Source organism: Numenius arquata, chromosome 6, assembly GCF_964106895.1.
Source record: "Numenius arquata chromosome 6, bNumArq3.hap1.1, whole genome shotgun sequence".
NCBI classification, from domain to species: Eukaryota; Metazoa; Chordata; class Aves; order Charadriiformes; family Scolopacidae; genus Numenius; species Numenius arquata.
The window spans coordinates 60,715,668-60,738,763 of NC_133581.1; the positions used below are offsets into that span (position 1 = coordinate 60,715,668).

The 23,096-nt window shown below is 39.1% G+C and overlaps 1 protein-coding gene across 3 annotated transcripts in view; it reads left to right on the forward strand.

Annotated features, from left to right (window-relative positions):
• Nucleotides 1-605: 605 nt before the first annotated feature.
• The window catches only part of TSHR (thyroid stimulating hormone receptor), a 61,883-nt gene continuing 39,392 nt past the window's right edge, over nt 606-23,096 (forward strand). For all 3 annotated transcript variants that reach the window (XM_074148977.1, XM_074148978.1, XM_074148979.1), the window contains exon 1: nt 606-775. In XM_074148977.1, coding sequence (XP_074005078.1) covers nt 606-775 — 170 coding nt within the window. The remainder of the gene's footprint in view (nt 776-23,096) is intronic.

Sequence of the window (23,096 nt, forward strand, 5' to 3'; positions counted from 1 at the left end):
CTCCCTCCCTCCCTCCTCCCTTCTGCAAAGATGCTACAAGAAATGTTCGGGGGAAGACGTCGCGCCTCCCCGTTTGAAAACGGCTCGGCGGGCTCGTCCGTCCCGCTGCCGGACCCCAGCTCCCTACTCGGCAGCCCCCGGCTGGGCTGGGCTGGGCAGGGAGCCCGCTCGCCCCGCGCAGTGCCGGCCGCCCTCGGCAGGTGGCCCCGGCGCCCCGCTGGGACCGGAGGGGAGCGCGGGGAGCGGCGCTGCCCGGCCGGCGGGGGCCAGGACGGCGCGACCGGGCTCGGCGCTGCGCCGGGGCGGGGGGTGCTGGCGGGGGACAGGCCCGGGGGACCCCCCGGGAGGGGAGCCGAGGAGCAGGGGGGGCCAGGTCCGTGTGGGGCGGGGAGCGGCAGGGAGGGATGGCCGGCGGGGTGGGAGCGGGGGCCGGGGCGAGGAGACGGAGCCCGCCCGAGGGAGAGGGCGCGCAGGGTTCGCCGAGACCTTTCCCGTCCCCGCGTAGGGAGGAGGCGGCGTTGTCCAGCAAAGGTGCCGCCTTTCCCGAGCGGCTTCTCCCGGCGGGGCAGCATCGTAGAAGCGAGGGGCAGAGCGGGGGGCGGAAGATGCCGTGCCTCCCGGTAGCCTTCCAGTTGCTGCTGGTGCTGGTGCTGCGCAGCCAGGGCACAGAGAGGTGTCCTTCAGCCTTCTGCGAGTGTTCCGACTGGGATGACTACAAAATCACTTGCAGGGACATCCACTTCATTCCCAGCCTCCCGGAGGACACCCAGACCCTGTGAGTACTTTGGGACGGTTTAGGAGAGACACTACCCGGTTGTGAGTATTCCTATTTTGCAAGAAGGAGATGCTGTGAACTAATGCCCTGTGAGATGAGGGAGGGAAGTGGTGAGGGGGGGGGAGTGCTGTAATCTACCTGGGCAGTACAGCATAGCGGGAACAACAGTGTGGACTCCGTGAGTGTCAGGGAGATGTAGGAAAAGTGAACCTCAAACCTTATGGGGATGTGGAGAGGTGATTCTCTGTTGGGCCTTCTAAGTTCTGGGTAGAAGCTGGGAAAATTATTCACTGGAATGTTTGTGGGCAAACTGAGCAGAAGGCTGGATTCTGTGTGGCATGTGCCTAGGGGGTGAGGGGAAGGAAGGATAGATCAAACACAGTTCTGTAATTCAAAAAAGAATAGGAATCGGATACGCCACCTCGCAAACAGCTCCATGAAAGCTTCTCTGCACTTTCAGCTTCTTTGCCAAAGCCTGACAAAAAGAATCCATGGGAACTGAGAATCCCAATATACCGTCTTGGAGACGAAGTACTTCAGAGAAACAAGTGTGGAGTATGGGATAGAGCAGCAAATTTGGAGCTTTTGCCAGAGTGATAGAACAACTCAAGTACCTAAACCTAAATGTTTAGTACCATTACAGGCCCCGAAGAATATCTTGTCTGGGTTCCTGCTGCCAGTCCAGGAGAGTGTCCTGTGTTGTACCTGTCAGCCCCATAGAGATATATCAGATAAATGCTCCAGGGAAACCAAAATGGCACTGGTCAGCTATAACTAAGCAGCTTAATCACTCCTGGCTTTTACTTTGTCTCATAAGGCACAAAATGTTTCTAGTCTCCAGGCCCCATTCTCCAAGTAGATTAAGAAAAAAAAGTCTCCAAGTAGATTACTTTCTGACAAAATAAACAAACTCAAACTCAGTTGATTTAATTGCATGATAAAACAGTAACAGTTGATTGGTTTATGTCTTGATAGTCATTCTCGGGACTTTGTTTGAAAACATGAGCCGTGAAGTTATTTGAACTTATTTGAATTAGAAAAGATTTTTTAACACCTGAATGTAAAGGCTTAGCAAATTGATCACTTACCTGAAAAGCGAGAGAAAAAAATATTTATGCTATTTCCATTATTTGTGCATGCCTTCAATTTTTTTGATGATTAGACTGCAGTATTTCAGTTGTTAAATTTTTAAATTTTATGGGTTTCGGTTTGGTTATTATACTTTTGTATATGTGGTTTATTTAGTTTGAAATTGCAGTAATATTACTGTATGTAAAGTGTAGTATGTCCTTTAAAGTCTACCACGGCAAGCTACAAAATAAAGCAGTGTCAGTTCATAGGAGAAATGAACTATAAATACCTTTGTACAGGTATTTAAAATAGTTAATAGAAACAATGAGATCACATAATGGAATTGGATACCTTCTTTGAAAAAATGCTGGTGTGATGGCTGAGAAGTACCTCTCCACGTACAGCTTCACAAATAAAACACTTTGGCTGCTGGAGTTCTAGTGTTTTAAACACCTCTTGTAATCGGGGATCTAAGATCACAAGCCACTGTTTTTAGAAGACAAAAACACCCAGTCAAAATCTTATTTCCATGGAAAAAGTAATTAACAAAAACAATTGAGAAATATTTTTGTGTTTATTTGGGGTGTGTTTTAATCACCTGTACCAAGTGGGGCAACCCTTGTAAACTTCTCAAGAAGTGTATTCTCTACCATAGTCGTTATAAGATAAGAAAAAAACCCAGCTAATGACAACTGTGATTTTATAGCCTATGGTAGAAAAGGCAGAATGTGTGCTGTAGACTCCATTTGATTTGAACATAAATGGGAAAATTCTCTAAGTAAGGAAAGCAGATCTTTTTTAAAAACCAAAACCAAACATTTTTACTTCAGTTTGCAGTTTTCTCTCTGGATAAGGCATGTATATTTTTTTTCTGTGTTATTATTTGAACTGCTGAAGTCTGGTGGACTGTGTCTAATTCTGTAGTCCCTTGCTCTCAACAAATGGCTTAATCTTCCTTTCCCTCCATATGTTAAATGGGAGCCATAGCAGTTACTTGTAGCAGTTTCTCATTCCGAGTGCTTTCAGGTGTTTCAGACCGACTGACTTGCACTTGGAGGATAAAATAACACAGTTTTCCTGAGAGAGAGTGAGATGTGAGCCCCTGCTTCCGTCGTCTTTTGCATCTTTCTCCCTTACACCTGGCAACAGTTCTGAATTAAAGACAAAAGATTCCAAAATAATTGAAGCTTCCATTAACCTTCAGAACAAATCAACACTTCTTTTGAAGTACGTAGACGTGTGTATCTGCACATTATGCATTGAAACCCTCTGCAATTTTCCCCCAAATCCAGCAACTTTGTTAAAGTAAAGTAATTTTGTTCTTGGTGGTTATGCGTGAACCTTGAGATTGTCACTTTCTTATGGGGCGATTCAGTTTTGTAGGGTTTCTAAAAGCTAAGAGACTGGGGAGTCTAGGAACGCTTTGCCAGCTCTTTGAGACGATGAGCTCTTTTCAGTGCACAGGATCTTGAAACTCCAATTAAAGTTTCATTCCAGTTATTCAATTGGGACTGTTCTCATTTCTCTGCCCTACTTTAAGAGAGTGGTGTAAGCGGTTTTTTAACAAGCCGTGCTTATAAGAAATAACAAAAATGTTTATTTCCAAACTCTTTTACTGGAAAATTTTCAGGAAAATGTTTGTTTTAAACTGTTTTTAATGTATTTGTCCAAATATAGTTAATGCAGGTGCTTATCCAGCATGGCTGAGTGCACAGATAGTGTTCTTGGAGCTTTTTTTTCAATACAAGATTTTGGTGGGTTTTTTTTCTTTTTCTGTGGAGTAAACAAAATAAGTAGAAAGAAAAAGGTTCTGTGTATTACGGGCAAAGCTTGTCTTGTTGCCTGAAGTTAAGGATCACACCATACTATGGTAGGAAAGCAGTTCTAAGTGGTATTGAAATACAGTACTATAAATATGAAATTTGGTACCAATAATTTTGTCGCATCTATAATATTTTCATGCCTCTCTCTGCACAGCTGACACTTGGCCTGATCTGGTGCCATTTTACCCCTGCCTGTCCCTCATTTGCTTCTGCCCCTGCCTGTCCTTGACTCCACTCCTCCTTCACGCTGTGGCAGTGGCACTGCATGCACGGTGCTGAGGGTATCCTTGTCCCAGCCCCTTGACCAGCAGTGCTTTTCTCTTTCACTACTGTTGGAACAGAGCAACAGTTGGTGCTATAACCTCCTCCCTGGTGGAATGTACTGGGGAAAGATCCTGGCCTTTCTGTGCAAGCAGATCTACTAAGAAGTGGGGGTTAATGACTGTGAAGAATTACTTACACTTACATATCACCAAAACCCCACTGAACCTTTGACCAAAGATATAATGTTTGAATTATTGTAATACCTTTCTTGGCATCATTATGATGAAATATTTAGATGCTATCACTATCCCAGCATCATCTCAATGCAGTTCCCAATGCTTTTCATTTTATGAATCTATTATTAGTTGCTTTTAATTATTTTTTTCTTTGGCAATAAAACTAATGAAATTTTGCTTCTTATTTATTTCATAGAATCATAGAATGGTTAGAGTTGGAAGGGACCTTAAAGATCATCTAGTTCCAAACCCCCTGCCATGGGCAGGGACACCTCCCACTAGAGCAGGTTGCTCAAAGCCCCATCCAGCCTGGCCTTAAACACTTCCAGGGATGGGGCATCCACAACTTCCCTGGGCAACCTGTTCCAGTGCTTCATCACCCTTAGCTTGACACTTATTTGTGCTCTACATCACCTGTGTTCACTTACTAAAATAGCTTCAGCTTCCCTTCCCATCCCCATATCCTCAATAACCCCACTTAAGTTTACCACCACTTCAGAACAGCCATAGCAAATCAATCCAATGGCTCATCTAACACAGCACCCTGTCTCAAGGATTTCCCTTCTCTTAATTTTCCGTAGGTATCGGCATATAGAAGTTATATGTGGTACTCTCCGTGAATACTATCTCAGCTTTCAGTTATTTTTATCTGAAGGAAGGCTCTAAACTCAGTATGGTTTTGTTATTTTAGTAACCCTCAAAGCATTGCTCGTCTGTGTCTCTTGAGTTTTGTGTCTATGCCTCATTCAGTTGTCTCTTGAGGCTATTTCAACATCCATAATATCCTTTGGCAATGAGTTCCACAAGTTTAATAGGATTTACAAGAACTCTTTTTTGTCATTGTTGAAAATACTACATTGTCCTTCTATCAGCAACACCATACACAACATTTTCAGATCCATGTTACGTACCTTAAGCCTGCTGACAATATTTTCATCTCCTCCCTACACCTTCTATAGCAAGCCAACAGCAGTGTCCTGTGATCCCTCCCATAAATGCTACTCAAAGCAGTCTCATCTGCTGCCTAAAACCTGTGTGTATACAGATATATACATATACGACTGGACAGAAGGCAGCATCTCCTGAGTTCAGAGCCGAGTGCTGAATGATTATTCCCCACAGGACGGGTAAGGGCTGAGCCCTCCCCGCATTTTTTTTTCTTTTTTTATTTTTTCCAGAAGGGATGCTAAGTCCTGTACCCAGGTGCTATTTTCACATCACCATAATCAAATTTGGTTGCAATTGGACAAGAGTGAGTTGAGGGGGGACAGTGGAACTGGCAGATAAACAGACACAAAACCAGTACAGTCTTTAAGGATATGCTCTTTAGGTGGGGCATTAAGCCACGATTCTGCATCTGCTCCAGGATATTGGCTGTAGGTAGGATACTGCTTTTTGATAAATGCAGTGTAACTCACCCTACAGGGATTAGGAGCCCTGATGTATGTATGTTTACTACGTTGGTAAGGGTGAGCACATGGATAACAGGATAACAAGCTTTAGTGAATCAACTGGTCTCTTTAGTTCCCCATGCTGTTGTCAGCTTTTGATAAAAGAGATAGGGAAACTGTGTTAACATGTTTTACACGTTTGCAATATGATATTTAGGACTAGCAATGATATTTCAAATATTCGTAAATACTTACTAACAAAAACGTTTGTTTGAACTGGAGAACAAAATATGTAGCTACTTAACAGTTTTACATGTACTAACTACATCACTGGCATCCACATTTTTTATAAGCTTAATGAGTAGTTTAGAGAATTTTGAGTTCACAAAAGCTACAAGTAAAACTGAAGGAGATGATGTCTCTACTTTATATTGAAAATAAATTAAACTGATTTAAAATATTTTCCCCAAAATCTTAGTCTTAGGAATTGTCTGAAATTCAGAGATATTCTGACTTCAGGTAATCCTATCATGGCCTTTTTATAGACTTCAGAATTAATTATGGAGCCTCATAAATACATCTTTATAAATAACCTTGCAACATAAGTACATAATTATTATCCTTATTTTAATGATGAAGTACCAAAAGAACAGGAAAAACACTGACTTGGTTAAACAGGCAACTGAAGGAAGCTATTACAGCATCCTTCAGAAAATGGAAGTCATGCCCAAATGAGGAAATCTTTGGAAACTTGAAGTAATACAGTACAAAAATATTTTGAAGAGAAACTTGTCATATCATAAAAACTCAGTACAGTCTTTAAAACACAAAAGAGGGTAAGTCTGAAAAGCTTCTATCAAACTGAAGTGTCAGTATGAAGCTTGTTTCAAACAAATTGAAAAATTGAATAGAACTAAATTTCCTGAGCCAGGTACTTGCGTAAGAGTTCCAAAGACATTAAAATGCAAAATCGCTGCATTATCTACTGTAGTAACTTACCATTTAAATCAGCCATGGTGACAGAGGAATGGATGGTCACGAGTGTAGCATAATTCTTTTTTAAAAGCGCTTTAGGGAATACCTTGGGAATTAAACGCTGGTAGGCCTATCTTCTGTGGAAGAGTATGAAAAATAGGAAGGAACTGATCCGGTTTTCATAAAGGGAAAATTTGCCTCACAAGTATGTATATATGCTAGTTCATCGAGGGAATCAGACACATGTGAATACATTGATTTTTGAACCCACATTTTGAAAAAAAATCAGCAAGGACCTTAGGAAAGACTTGGTTATTAGTTGTTAGACATAGGAAAGAGAGCTGGTTTATGGACTGACAGCAGGTTTAAGCAAGAATTAAAAAAGGTGGTAACAAACTCATAACTTCCAGACTACAGGGTCTGAAAATTTTCAAATTGGTAATTTACAAGTGACCTTTACGTGGAACTATGACATTAAACAGTTGGGGTGTAGGCTGCTCCTTGTTTTGGCTGTTCCTAGTTTCTTTTAATCTGAGTGTTGCAGTAAACTGCACTCATATATATAAACTGTGATCTTGCTGAGTGAGCTGCCATCAATACATGCCATTTTTATATCAGGCCATTTTTATATCCTGCCATTTCTCCTCAATAGCCTTTCACCAGCTATAATTGGTAGCTGAAAAGACAAAAATCCTACTATTCCCTTTGAGTTAGTCTAATTGCCCTTAGAGCGAGCAGGAATTACACAGATCCATTGCAGGGAAACTAAAACCTGTAGTTTAACATTTTAGCTTCATAAAGGTTGATAACGCAGCTTCTTGCCCAGATCTTTTAGAAACTGGCCTCATAAGATTTCAGTGAGATGTAATCTTAATTACATTGTAAAACAATATTTAGGTTGTGAATGGCTTATGATCTACTTATCATTTAACCACAGCAAAAAGAGCATGTTTGCTTTCTAACAACTGTTTAAGTAATCCCTGTCTGTGAAGTGCCACTTGGTAAAATACATTATAATAAAATGCTTGGTGCTTGTTTGTGAACTTCATTTGTTTTCCCTTCTTAATAAGTTTTAGAGGCATAGATTTGAAGGCCAAGAGGGCTCATGGGAACATCTAGTCTGACATTTTGGATGATAAAAACCATAAAACTTCCTGATAGATATGGTTAATCAGAACTCCTTCTCCTTTTTTTATTTTTTGGGGGTAGAAAAATCATGTATTGTCGGTTTAGAAATAATATTAAAAAGAATCATATTAAGAAGAATCCCATACAATTGTTCACAATTTGTTCAATTGTTCAATCATCCTTGCTTTTTATCTGTGTTTGTGGCTACTGCTGTGCGGTGCAAAGTAGGGAAGTGTATTTAGGCATTGAATTTGAGCACTTTGAATTGCCACTCTGGAGTGAATTGCCACTCTCTGCCTTGACTTCAAGAAATTCAGGCTTCTAATTTTGATCCTCTGAACTGCACATAAGAAAAGTGCCAGAACTATCCTGGAGTAAATGGTTGGGATAAATCCTTTCTCTCCCAAGATAAAATCAAGGCAACGGTAGCTTTATGCCACTAGATTTTGTGGAGTCTTTACCTGTTAGATGAAAGAGCTCCACATTCTCACAGTTAACATTATCAAATTGCTCCTCTTTGTTTTGATAAATTGAACAAGTTATGATCCTGGTGTCTCCCACTGTAAGGCATACTTTTCAATACTTTATTTATACCTGTGATTCCTTTCTGAACTGTCTCCAACATTTCTATCTCTTTCTTAAACTATGAGCATTAGAATTCAACTACCCATGTGCTTTCTTAAACATTTTTGGGCATAGAGCTCCAATCAGTTATCCACTGAGCATAAATGCTAAGTCATTTTCAAAGCCTTTGTTTCTGACAATAGCGTTTGCCCAACCTGTAAGAAAAAAATTGTACTTTGCTGTTCTTACAAACATTTTTTTTCTGCTCATCAATTTCAATGCACATTGAGTCTGCTTTGCTCAATTTACCAAATGTTCCAGCTCCCTTTTTATCAGTGACTTGTCGTCTTCATTATTTACACTTCTCACAAAATGTATTCTCTGTTTGAGTTATACAATTCAGCACCTTTATTTGTCTCCTCAACAGCAACTCTGCTTTCCTTTTTTGTTGAATCTGGCAGTATTTGTTGTTCATATAGGAATTGTAAGCAATTTATTCACCTCACCTTCCCCCTCTCACAGAGAAAGAAGTGCAAACAACTCCTCAGCTAAAATACTCTTATCAACTTCAAAATAAAAGGGTACCATTATTTAAAAAACATTTCTGGACCTAGAGATCAGAGTCTAAATCTGAATATTCATTTTAAAACAGAACCTTTCACATAAAGATCTAATAATCATTGGAGGACCAAGTTTGCCATAACTTTCAAGTCTTCCTATCTTTGCAGTACTTTTTTCATCTTTCAAGAGTAACTATGCCTTCATTGCAAAATCATAAGATTGGTATAACAACATTGTTAATGAAAGGCATTTTCATGTAAGAGTTGATCACAGTATAGCAATTTTTCTTTTTCTCTCTCCCCAGATTTTCTTGTTTCCTGGTCCACCTTTTGAATTATTTTAGAAGTAGCCTATAACATCATTAACCCATGGAAAAATATTAACAAAAAGTACCTCAAAAGGAAATCCTGTTAAGAGCAGAGGAATGGCACTTGGTCAAACCAAAGGTTCACCTAGTCCATTATCCTGTTTCTGGTCCACGAGCAGGTGCTGAGAGGAGAGTATAAGAAAAAGAGAAGTGAGTATTATACTTTCTCCTAACCTTTAAAAATAAGGGGATTCATGAGCTAGATGTTCTTCTTGTCCCTATGCAGAATCAACTATTTTCATGTTGTTTCTGAAAGATTTTTTTTTTTAAAAGCTTTCAGAGATTAAATTTTCACAAGCTGCCCCCAGCAGTCTTTTCTACTGCTTCACTTTCTGTGCTTTTCTTTGGATTCTTTCCAACTAATCCACAATTTCCCTGAGATGTGCTGTTCCAAAATGCATCAATATCAGTGCTGACTAGGTACTCCAAGTAGAATTCGTGTTCCTAGATGTAAAATGACACATGTGGGGAGGTCAGGAAGAGATGGATTGGTTTTTTCCTGAAAAAAACATTAAACCATTTACTTCTAGCTGCTGAAGAATGGAATTAGCAAAAATTCTGCCATTTAATTCAATTGATTTAATCGAGGTATAGAAGTGAAGTGAGTTTTCATCTAAATAAGAACCAATGATTTTATTGGGCTACAGCAGTGATGCTAAGAACATAAGAATAGCCACGCTGGCTGAAATGAAGGACCCATTTTGCCAAGTACTCTGTATCTGTGTATCCCACAGACAGACTGGAAGGGTAAGAACAGGCCAAGCACATGTGATACTCCCTTAATACTTTTCCAGCTTCTTACCTTTTTTCATTTGAAGGGATTTCCCGACCCTGTTCATTAATGTATTTTTTTGCCTATTTTTTAATTCTCAGTGGATCTCTCTTTCAGTTACACATCCAATTTTGCCTTGACTTATATCAGCTTCTTGTATCCCCAATGTCTTTTGACAAGGAATTTGACAGGTCTGCTTCCTACTGCATGAAGAAACACTTCCCTTTTGGTTTTGGTGGTGGTTTGTTTTTTGTTGTTGGTTTTTTGTTTTTGTTTTTTTTAACTTCCTGAACTTGTCTCCCTCTAGCTTCATGTATATGGTATTTTATTCTTGTTTTTCGAAGAAGGTATCAATCCCATCTTCTCCCTGCCCTTCCTGATGTCTAGACCTCAGCCAGAGTGAGGTGTCCCACGACCCAGTATCTCCTGTGGAAACCATTCCATACCTTTGATCATCCTTCTTGCTTTCTTTGTATTTCTCCCATTTCTAAGTAAATATTCTACTCCAAGTGACAACACTGGCACTCTACAAGGTAGTCAAGGTACAGAGAGACCCTGAATTTCTACAGAAGTATGTTGTCTATTCCTTTCTCAGTATTTTCTAATAATTTGATGTAGGTTTTTGGGGGTTTTTTTTGACTGTTCCTAAGCACTGAATCCATGTTTTGACGGGACTAATGCCAAGATCTAACATAATTCCAAGATCTGCTCCTGAGTGAAAATGATGAGCTCAGAACCCATCATTTTTAATATATGTTTCTATGTATGGGTTTTCCCCTGTGCACCATTTATATCTATTGACACCAATTTTCATCTACTACTTTATTTTCCAGCCACTCAGTCCTGTAAGAGCCTTCTGAAATTCTTCGGAGTCAACTCTTTGCATTACTACCTTAATAACTTTCTAGCATGAGTAGACATTGTTACCTTACTGTTCACCCACTTTTCCAGGTCATTTATGAATGTATATTAAACAGCCTAAATTCCTACCCAGGTCCCTGTGGAACTTCATTTACTCTTATCCTTTGTTTCCTGTTTTTAACAATAATTTATTTGGAGTGTATAAATCCAAACTGTCACAAACTCGGAAATGAACTAGACTTTATTTTTTTTTTCCCCCTAAGGAAGAATTAAATTTTCCTTGTATATCGAGGTGTCTCCTTCGGGAGGAGATAATTGCATAAACTTATTTTTAATATGTAAAATCCTTACATAAACAACTATATATGCTGGAAAATAACAGTGAAAACTATTTCTTAAGGAAGATCAAATTAAAGATACAAGTAAATGTGTTACCTACTTCCATGTAGTTTTATTTCTAAAAGTCCTTTGGTGAATCTTAGCTGTATTACGGTGAATGTTTCTTTACATTTCCCTATGTGCTTTTAATGTTTGTCATATGTACAAAAAAAGCTAGGTTTCAGAGATCTTTCTGAATTTTAAAGCATCTCTAATTGTTTATAAAGGCCTCTGAGGTTTTTAAAACCTGTTTCCTTTCTGTCATATATGATCTCAGATTCTTTGTCTGACAAAGCAATGGAATTTGAACAAAATTTTCTTAATTTACGTTTGAAATTAAAAGAAAATTAATAACCAAAGCATAATTCCTGCTCAACTAGTCAGACTGCAATCAAATTCCCTTCTTATTCCCAAATAAGCATACAAAGATTTCTTTAAAGAGACATGGTTCAAGTCATCTGTAGTGCAAATATGATCCACTGAAACATTTTCACAGTCTGGGAGAATGGCCTCTGTACTGCAACAGCTTTTTAACCCGCATGTATGACTCATACAAAAATCAAGAATATGAACACAAAAAAAAAAAGTTAAAAAATGCTGTAATTATATGCAAATGGTAAGAAAGTCTAGGTAGAAAAAGATTGTCATTTTTGTGGAAAGGGTGAAGATCCTTCTCTTGTGAATCTATGCTACCTACTTTTCTTCCTGACCACCAGAAAATGGCTAATGCTGTTGGTCGGAGTTGTGGTTTTGCAATCAGTATAGATACATATGTTCAGAATTACATCAGGAGCAAGCCTTTTCTTCTGGGCTACACAAATTTCAAAATTGCCATCAGGACTGTCTCAGTCTCAGCATGTGGTCATGTTCAGGTATGAAAAAACATTGTAATGGAGATAGCCCCTGAAGAAGTCCTTGAATATTTTTTTTCCTTTGTAACTGAATTTACCCAACAAAAAGGAATAGAATCATTTTTCTAATAGCTATGTTAAACTCTAGAGTTACTTTTTTAACCTTTGTTCACTCTGTTGTCGTGACAGAGACTTCCCCTTTTCCCAACTTTCATCAGTCCTTGTGGAGGAAAGGAGAGGAATTTCGCCACTGAGAGAGGTTTTGCAGGAAAATTGTATTTTATATAGTCCTAGTTTATATTATTACCACTTGTGGAAACTCCCTAATTAAATGGGTAGGGAGAAAACTGCATTTTTTACCATGGAGTCTTTTAAACTAATTTGGTGGGCATTTCTTGACTAGTTGGTCTGAGTGGAAAGCAGCTTACTTCATCAGTTCCTGAGGGACAAGTGTGTGTACTTACTCTTTGGAGTGTCTTGGAGAATAAAAACTTAACAGTTATTGTACTGGGTCATAAAAAAAGCTCCATCTCACCCAAGATCCTGTCCTGAGCATTGACCAAAAGCAGATACCCAGGGCACAGGGTATGAATAGTCTTATATACAGGGATCAAATTAAGAGAACCAAAGTTCTACTGGAGCTGCAACTAGCAAGGGATTGAAGGATAACAAGAGGGACTTCTCTAAGTGCATGGTCACCAAAAGGAAACCCAAGGAAACTATGGGCCCACTGCTCAGGGGAGCTAGGGACCTAATGACAAAGGATATGGACAAGGCCTCAATGTCTTCTTTGCACTATTGGGGTTTTTTTGGTTATTTTTTGGTTTGGGGGTTTGTTTGGGGGGTTTTTGTTTGGGTTTTTTTTTTTTTTAATACATCTGCTCCTAGGCCTCCAAGGTCCCTTCTCCTAGTAGCACAGCCTGAGGAAATGGAGCATTACCTGCAGTAGAAGCCAGACAGAAGCAGCACTAAAGTTTACTGGACATATAGATATCCATGGGAACAGATGTGATGCACCTGAGGGTGATGAGGGAGCTGGTAGGTTGCCATTGTGAGGCCACTCTATCATCTTAAAAAGGTCCTGGTGATCATGGGAATTTGATGACACCTGAAAAAGGTAAACATCATGCACATCTTCCATTATGGCAAAAAGAAGGATCTGGGGAAACACAGGCTGGTGGTTGCTATACAGTTAGTTTTTGTATGCAAGTCATTCTGTACCTTTGAACACCCTTTTGTGGGTGCTATATACATGACCATTTTCTTTATTTTGTTCTATATTTCTGTCTTAATAGTTCCTAACGTTGTCTGCCTTTTTGACCTCTGCTGAGCAGCTGGCAGCAATTACAGGCACTTAGTGGTCCTCTGATTAGAAACAATAGTAGCCAGCAGTTACAGCCTGTTCTTACTGTCTTTCCCTCTAGGAAGTGAACCTCTTCCGACTGCTGTTTTCTGAATTTTCACGCTCCCATTTGAACTTTCTTTGCAGCCATTTAAGGACTCTTAGCTTGATATTTCAGAAAAACAACTCTTCTCTATCATATTTGGAGTACACACTCCTCCGGTGCAGATGGGGCAAAGTAGTGGGCCATTTGGAAGGGTGGCCAGCAGAGGGACCACATACTGCCAGGTAGATCTGCCCAGAATTAGTTAACCAGAAGAAATCACTGTGATCTTTAAAGGACATTTAGGTGTGAGCTGAGACTGCCAAGACCTTTAGAATGAATCATACTGAAAGTATGCCGGTGTTTTTAGGGAAGTAGTATTTTAATTAGTAGTTGTCAGAAAAAAAATATCTAGGCATGAAATATTCTTTCACCCACGGGACTCTCTCTTAGATACCACGGCTAAGAGGCAAAACCATAACAGAAATCTTCACTATTTCTGCAGAAAAATAGAAGATTGCAAGACTAAAGACATTAAGGAGAGAAAACTAGGGATCCAGTGAAAGGTATAAAAGAAAGAAAAAATAGGAGTAAACAGCATAAGAGGTCAGAGCAGAGGCAATCTCTTTATGGTCTATCTTACTACTGTGGCTGAAAGACAGCCTTCGAAGAGTTTTCTTATTGTGCCATCCAGGTTGTTTAGCTCTTCTGAATTATACATAATTCTACAGTTAGCATACTAGGCTATAGCGTTACGTTTCATTTCAATTACCTTTACTGGCTTTTCAATCTCTATATTTAACTCTCTCCTTATCCATGAGAGATGTCATGATTTGGGCCAGGTTGGCCAATGACGACAGATGCTCTCCCCCACCTCTCCCTCCAAACAGAGAAAGAAAAGAGAGAAAGAGATCCATGAGTTAAGGGAAAAAAACTAAACTACTTTAATGAAATGTTAATAATAAAATAAAAAGGAAATAGATACAATATATACAAAACCTTATCAAGCTCCCAGGGAGATGTCACCAGCAGGCACTGGGGAAGTTCCAGACTGGACTCAGTGACAGACTGGAACGGGATTCCAGAACACATTAATGGGGATCAACAGCAGGCAAACTGAGAGGGTGCTCCTCAGATGTCAGCCGTCGAAGAAAGAAAACCGTTGAAGAAGAGCCCTTTATGAGGAGCCAACCTGGCCCCCGCCATCCCTCAGCTTTTAGCCTGGGCGTGGCAGATGGGACGGAACACCCTATTGGTCCGTTTGGGTCACCTGACCTGCCCGCTCCTCCCCACAGTGTGACCCCTCCACGGGGTGAACGACCAGGTCAGCTGACCCCGGTTGCCACGGCAACAAGGACAAGCGGGAGCCTCTCTCGCTGAAGAGAGGGTTGGCTCCGCCCCGCCCCACAGCAGGACAGGGGAAAATAGCTTAAACTTGCTGTGCTGGGTGACTCAACTTTTCTTCTTAAAGACTGCCATTTAAAATGTTAGTTTTCATTAAATGGGGATATACTAAAAGTAATTACTGTATACTTTGGTACCTTTGTTTTTATTTCGAAACAAGTTGGAAAGATTTCCATAAAATTACACTATGATGCTTTCTTTAGGCCCAGACAGATCACACTCGCTTTCTTGAGACCAGGAGAAAACTAGTCTTATTTTAGAATGTGCAAGTAGATCATTAGCTGTGTTGAAGCTTAAATTGTAATGAATTTACTGTAGGTGCTATCACTGCTTCTACTTGAGTCAGTAGCAGGATTTTTGCAAAATCCTGGATATTGTTTCCCATTGACTTGGGTAGGGTGATAGGGCACCGTCTGTCTTGCAGAATCTTGACTCGAATAGAAGCTGCTGACATAAAATGGGCTTTTTGCAGATGAGACCTTCTTAGTTCTTGAGTAAAACAAGAGCCTTCTTCTGCTCTCTAAAATTTTGGCTACTGTTTAAGAGACAACTAAGCATGGCTAACAAGCTGCTATGCTATTAGCAGCTTCACAACTAAATTTGTTAGCTTGTTTGAGGCACTTTAATGTGTTTCCTGTGAACGTGACGATGTGTAAAGGCTAAGCCTAGCAGAATACAAAAGCACATTTGAAGTTTTTGGGGAAATGAGATTGTACTGCATACTACCCATCCCTGTTCCGGCAGATCAGTATTTGACGGTAGTCTGTCTGTACTACACGTGAAGTTATTCTGTCACAGTTCATGATGAAGGCAGATCGCTTAGATATTTTTAAACCACTTCCGGAAATGGTCCAGTTTTCCAAATATAATCACATTTTTAAGACTGTTTTGAGGTTCTGTAAACCCATGTTATGGAAAATATCAAACATTTCTTGATTTTGCAAATACATAAAAAGCCTGTATGAGTAAGGTTTGTGAGAAGTTGCCTTCTTAACTGATACGAACAGAAAACATACTGTCATTAGCTTTTTGCAAAATACTCTAAACAATTGCTTAGTAGTTACAGTATTTTGTAATATTTAAACTTTTTCTTTCCTTTTACAGTTATATCAGTAAGCTCTGTTTCTCAATTCAGGAGAAGGCTGTTGTGTGTTTCTGAAGTGTAATGGGTTGGAAATGTAATGTCAAAAGAAAACAACGTAATGAAAACTGACTGCAGTAGCAATTCAAGATTCAGTGGACTGTAGCACTTACAGAATCAGTCTCTTAAATGACTGTCGAAATCCTCTCATAACAGAGTTTTTTAACTCTGGTGTAAAACACTTTTTTACTATTAAGTTGATCAAGACTAGTCATGTCTACAGACAAGGAAAATATAAAATGAGTTTTTACTGCCATATCACCATTGCCTTTTGTGACAACGTGTGGTATTCTCATTTAAGTGAACCTCTTCTTAGCATCTACAAAAGAACTATTTGCAATCCCTCTGCTTTTCTGTTGAGCAAGCTCTGTGTGTAGTTAAAGCATACTGAAGTAACACTTGCTTATACTGAGAATGGGAACGGCTTTTTGTTTTGCGACTGTACAGTTCCCAGCACTGGCTGATTTTCTGTACCATGACACAGGAACTTGAAATGTTACAAATGTACAAGAAATGCTACTGATACAATGACTCATAAGCAATGAAAAAAAAATATATTCAGTGTTCAAAAAATATTATTTTGATCTTCAGTAGTCTCTCTGGTCCCCTACAGGGTTGCTGTGTGTGACCACATTGGGTTGTTGTGTGTGTGTACAGTAAAGCTGTGCATCGTGTGCAGTTAACTTCAAGAACCCTTAGAATAGTTTTTTCTATGACTTCCCATTGTGGTTATGAACAAATCATTTCACTTCAACATTTCACTTTAACTGAGAGAATAATCCATACTAATTTTTTGGACCTAGTGTATGTCAACACGTAGGATTTTTGGATGTCAACAGCAGTATTACAGAAGTAATACCATGCCTTTTCAAGCAAAATATGTGGGTAAATGTAGTAACATGCATCAGAGTTGAAAGGAAATTTTAAAATTACAGATTTTTGTAAAATGTTGTATTTTGGAAGCATTTTATCCTGCAGCATGTGCATAAAATTATTTAAATGATTACCTGAAAGACAATTGATTTTAATGGAAACTTTTTTTTTTTTTTTTAAAAAGTGTAGCTGTTTCTTATGATAACATACAGAATATCCAGATATTGCCAAAGGTCAAGGAAAATCTTCCAGTTTTGAGAAATACAGCCAATGAGTAGGCTGCATGTCTGTGTTTGATATTTACATGTGATGTCTCGTCAAATACTTAGCTTGACTTCTCCTTACTTTATTTGATGCACAAACAGCAGTTGTACACTGGGTTTAGAGGTACCCTGTGTACCGTGAAGTGCATTAACAATTTCCTTTGAGGAATGTGAGTGATATCTTAAACTGATATGAAATGAAAATTTCAAAGGTAGCTCCCAGTTTTGTTCATTTTATGGATATGTTCGTAGGGCTTGGAAACCTATTTCCCAAAACAAAGCAGTTACTCTACCTATTGTTAGAGGTGCTTTTTTAGTTCAATATTTCACTTAGTAATTTATTGTCTTTTCAAATTTATTGTCTATTCAACTTTGCCTTCAATAGAAAGAAAATATTTAAAACAGTTGACCAATAGTCTTAGTGTTTATGTATAAAAGCAAACATCAGTGGAGAAAATAATTTGTATCTTTCAGATGTTAAACACAAAGGCCTTACAAAGGCCTTACTGCTATGCAGGACAGTTGTGTATGACTTCTATAAAAAAGACTTAATTAGTTTTAAATTTCAAATAATTAAGATACAACTTTAAACTTAGCAGTAATCTCTTGCCATTTCTGAGGATATGCAACAACGTCATTGCAAAGGTATTATTTTAATTAAATCTTCTGCAGAAATATACAAATGTATATTGAAGTGTTGTCTTCACTGTGATCATCTTACTATGACACCCTGGAAATACTTCTGTTGTTTGCATTTTGTGCGGCCACCTTCCTTTAGCATTGAAACGTATGCTCAGCAAAACATTAAGCCACTATCTAGTTTCCTGTTTGGTTTTTCTTCAGATTTTAGTGGTACCGATTATGTTTTTACCTTCTCAGCCAGCGTCTTTCAGCAGTTCTCTGGATTAGTGCAGTTCCTCACAGGATTCTTCCTTACCATTGTTTTTGCAGTTCTCTATCTCAACCGTTCAGGATTAAATACCTCTGCCTTGTAGGTAAATGGTATGCTTTCTTCAGCAGTGACAGTTCAGAAATCTATTAAACAACATTAGCAATCTACTGTTTTGCTGCTAAACGGAAGGTAACATTCAGTAGAGCCAGTGTCTTCTGTAAAGTCTTCATTTTTTACTCAAATCCAGCAAGAAGCGGTGGGTGATCACAAATTGAGCAAGAATAAGCTCCAACATTATGGATTGGTGTGTTCTGTTTGCTATGTATTAGCAAGTAACCAACCTGAATTCCTTCCTGTCAGCCTGACCGTGTCCATCTGCAGCTCCGTACGCGGGAAGAGGATAAGTTAGCGCCAAGAACTTACTTTCAGTACAGAATCATCCCAAATGCTGACCTGCACGCTTTCATTTTGAAAGTCTCTAGTACTTCTTTAATTTCCTAGGGTTGCGCCAGTTTTGATGGATAATTTATGTTATTCTTTTGCACTGCTAGTTAATTGTGGGGAATTAGCTATGTAGTCTTCTAGCAAATTCAGAAGTGATTTCCTACTTTTAGAGTTACTTTCCTCTGTGAATCTTCCCTCGCTCCTACCACGCTGGTAATGCTAGCATTAGACACTAGGTGGTAATCGTCTTCTGGTAAGCTAAGCATGGGTTTCACTACGTGAAATGCCTTTTTATAGCTATTTTTGCACCGCTGAAAGACTACAATGCATTTATTTCAGAATAATAATAAAAAACTGTAATGTTTTTGTTTAGTTCTTTTAGGGTTTAGTTGAATATAAAAAACTGTAAGTTAATAAGTCAATAGTTGTTTACCTAGCCATTATCTTATTTGTCATAGTTATTTCTCCTATATAAAAGCTGGAAGGTCATTGCTTGTTATAATTTTCTCAGAAAGAGGAAATTACTATGTAAAATTTCTTACTTTGTTTCACATGTGGTCAATTTTTTTCCTGTCTTTGTGGAGAATAGTTCATTAAAATGCTTGTAGCTATTGTTGCCACAATTCAAATTATAAATCATGTCATTTTAATCTGAAATTCTTTGGACGCTCCCTATTTATTTATTATGTTTTGTAGACAGACATTTAAAAATGTTTTGAAATGAAGAGGCTAAGTATGTTATATATATGTGTGTGTGTATATATATATACTTCCCTTATATATCTTACTGAAGTAATATCACAGATATTGCTGAGGATGTTGTTAAAGTCATGTATATATTTCTTAATATAGAAAATGTGGAACTGTTTATATTTGAGGAGAAGGATGGTTTCACTTGGATTTTTCACTGACTATTTTCCTTCATCTCCTACTAAAAGATAATGTCCTCTTAGCACTGGTGTGACCAACTAGACGCCTTTTGCTTCCTTATTTAGGGCTTCGGATTAACTGCAAGGATTGCTGCAGACAGGCTGTGACTGAGCAAGAAGGGCTTCCTTCTCTGCCGTTACTGGAGCACGACGTCAGGCCCCTTGTTAAAAATGACTTCTGCAGGTCTGGGTGCAGCAGTGGTCCGTGAGAAGGGATGCTGCAACCACTGCAATCCAGGGAGTAGATTCAAAGTCCAAGAGATAGTGAAGGAGAAGAAAGAACCATCAGGCCTTGAACTCATAGAATAGTTAGAGTTGGAAGGGACCTTAAAGATATCAAGTTCCAACACTCCTGCCACAGGCAGGGACACCTCCCACTAGAGGAGGTTGCTCAAAGCCCCATCCAGCCTGGTCTTGAACACTTCCAGGGATGGGGCATCCACAACTTCTCTGGGCAACCTGTTCCAGTGTCTCACCACCCTCATCCAAGAGAGCAGACTTGTTTTCCAAATTTGTGTGTTAGGTGGAGTTCTTTGGTAGGCTGTTGTGCACTGAAATGATGAAGCATAAGAAAAGGTGTGAGACTGGGGTAAAATCTAATGTATATGATAAGTGGTACTTTAAACTAAGTGCTACATACTTTGTACAGCTTTTCTTCCAAGAGTTCCCCAGTTTTGGGAAATCTAATGCAGCATGAATGTTGAATTAGTGTAATAGACATTGGAATACATACTTTAAGTGCACAGTTTAATACTTGTAGTTAGGCAAATGCTTCCATTTGCATTACAATATGTATTTTCTCATGGTGGTGTTCATTGCTTGATTAAATAAAGGAGGTTGAAAACTAGGGGTTGTTTCTTGTTTAAGGGATTCAGACATGAAAAGCTTAAAAGTATTAAAAAAACCACCTCATTCTCTGTTGTTATATTATGCAGAGCAATCATGCAAGTTACTTGTAAAGATATGTGGAAAGAGAGTGTGTGCTCCCCTAAGATTATCTGATCAAGGGCCTTGTCAAATGGGATGTTAAGGAAAAGGGAATGGGTTTCATTTTTCCATCACCAGGTCCCTGGCCAGTCTACCAATATTAGTCTCTGTTGATTTAATTTCATATTAATATGCTAGGCAGCACATGAGGAAGAACTGAGAAGTGAAAACCCAAACTGTCCAGCCACTTCTGCCAATATCTAGCAAAGGAACAAGGTTTGATTATTAAATCAGTAGTTAAATTAGTTAATTGGTAGTTAAATGTACCGATTGGTTGGCAGTTAAATCTACCAGAGTCCTCATGCAATTGCTCCCATCTCTTACTCTGCAGCTAAGTGTTAAGCTGCTTCATTTACCACTCTGGTTTGGTTTTTTTTTTTTCCCCCTTCTCTATGGACTCGGGTGATAGAGATGGCTGTTCAGTCTGATTTGGGCTTGATATAGGGTACCGGAGGCATGAGGGGGAGAAGTAGTCATGGTCGGTGTTGTTCAAAGAAGGAATGCTCCTTCCACCAGTCTCTCAGAGGTGACAGATAGGAAGGACACCCTTCTTCTACTGCCCTGTCTTGATGAACAGTCTCATGCTTGAGAAACAAACCTCCAAAACCCCCACAACAGACACCAAACTCTTGAGAGGCTTGTTGTACAACCTAAATGCAGTTGTAAAAATCTTTTTTAAAAAAAGTGCTTTTTATAAATGTGTTAGTGTAAGATATTAGATATTATATTACATATGCTTTCAAGCTATTGTAAGAACTTCAGCACTGAGTCATGATTCATCAGCAATGAGAAATAAAGCTTTCAAGTGATTTATGAAGTAAGTCAGAGAGCAATAGAAATGTTTTCTGTTTAAATTTTCATGTACTCTATCACCTCTACATCTGTAAGTTCTCACTAATAGTATTTTAGTTACATAGCGTGTGCTGTTAGTGCTAGTTATCAGATGAATAGCTGTGACTGAAGTGGATGTATACCTCTCCTACATTTTCCCCTGGATTATTTTTTGCTCTAACACAAGACAGTAATAGAAGTGGTCAAACGTACGTAGGCAGAGACTATGGCAGTTACATATACACACAGATTACCTGTACCTCTCAAATGAAAAAACCTGTGATGCTTCTCTGGTCCTAGTTGCTAGATGCTTCTGAATTCAGCAATTTCAAGTGTTTGAAAATGGTCACCTGTAAGAAATTAAATACCTATCAAAGTTTTCAGTTTAACCTCCTTATATGCTGAACACTGACTTTTGTAAGTCATAGGCCAGATTCTAGTCCTCTACGTACGTGCAGTCAAAAGAGAACGACGATTTTAAACAGTTTGATTTGAATTTTGCTATAACTCCTTGGTACTAGTCTCTCTCTAACTGTATTTAGCATTCAGTGAAAAAAGTCAGCTATGCTGCAATTCTGGCTTAAATGCACAAGTAGAAGCGAGGAACTCCTGGCTTCCGAGATGCAATTATGGCTTTGCTTAATATTAAAACGGAGGGCTGTTAAGTGGATAGTCAAGAAAAATAATCTATATGAAGAGTTAAGCAGCGTTTCATATATGAGTAAAGCTTTTATCCTGGTTTTCTAATTTTGATTTATTAGTGGAATGCTTTTGTGAATTTTTTTTTGTTGTTTCTACTATAATTACTTTTACCTTGTGTTGTGGCTTATCCCCAGCTGCCAGCTAAGCACCACGCAGCCGCTCGCTCACTCCACCCCAGTGGGATGGGGGAGAGAATTGGAAGAGTAAAAGTAAGAAAGCTGGTGGGTTGAGAGAAAGACAGTTTAATAGGAAGAGCAGAAGCTGCACACGCCGGCAAAGCAAAACAAGGAATTCAGTCACTGCTTCCTATCGGCAGGCAGGTGTTCAGCCATCTCCAGGAAAGCAGGGCTCCATCACACATTAACAGTTACTTGGGAAAAACAAAATGCCATAACTCCAAACATCTCCCCCTTCCTTTTTCTTCCCCCTGCTTTATATACTGAGCAGGATGTCACATGGTATGGAATAGCCCTTTGGTCAGTTGGGGTCAGCTGTCCCAGCTGTGTCCTTTCCCAACTTATTATGCCTTCCCAGCCTGCTCACTGGTGGGGTGGGGAGCAGAAAAGGCCTTGACTCTGTAAGTGCTGCTCAACAGTAACTAAAACATCCCTGTACTATCAGCACTGTTTTAAGCACAAATCCAAAATGTAGCCCCATACTAGATACTATGAAGAAAATTAACTCTATCATCTCAGCCAAAACCAGCACACCTTGTTTTAAACCACCTGTAAATTACATATATTAATGAATTACTATTTATAGATTTTTTTAAGTGCAGCCTAAAATAAGAAAAAATGACTGTGAGACAACAGAATATAGAGAAGGCAATTAACATCACTAGTTACATTTTACTTAATGCCACTTGCTTAGTTTACAGGGCTCATTCTAGTTTCATTGTCTTATACCTGGCTTAAGCTGCCTATTCTTATGGCTCTTAAGTGGTAGGACTAATTCATACCGAAACCAACAAAATATTCATTCATAGTTAGGTAGCTCCTAGCTGATAGGAGCGTAGGCACCAGCCACCCCAAGAACAGATTTCCTTGGTGCATTATCAAACAGGACACTAGTTTAACTGTCATAGAACAATAAAACACATATAATCAATCAGTGCTTAGCAGTACTAGAAATACAGTGCTTAAGGGAGAAGTGACATTATCTATTAGATGCTTGAGCAATACTCTGGGCGTTGGCACTGTACAGTCATTAAAATGAAGCAAATATGTTT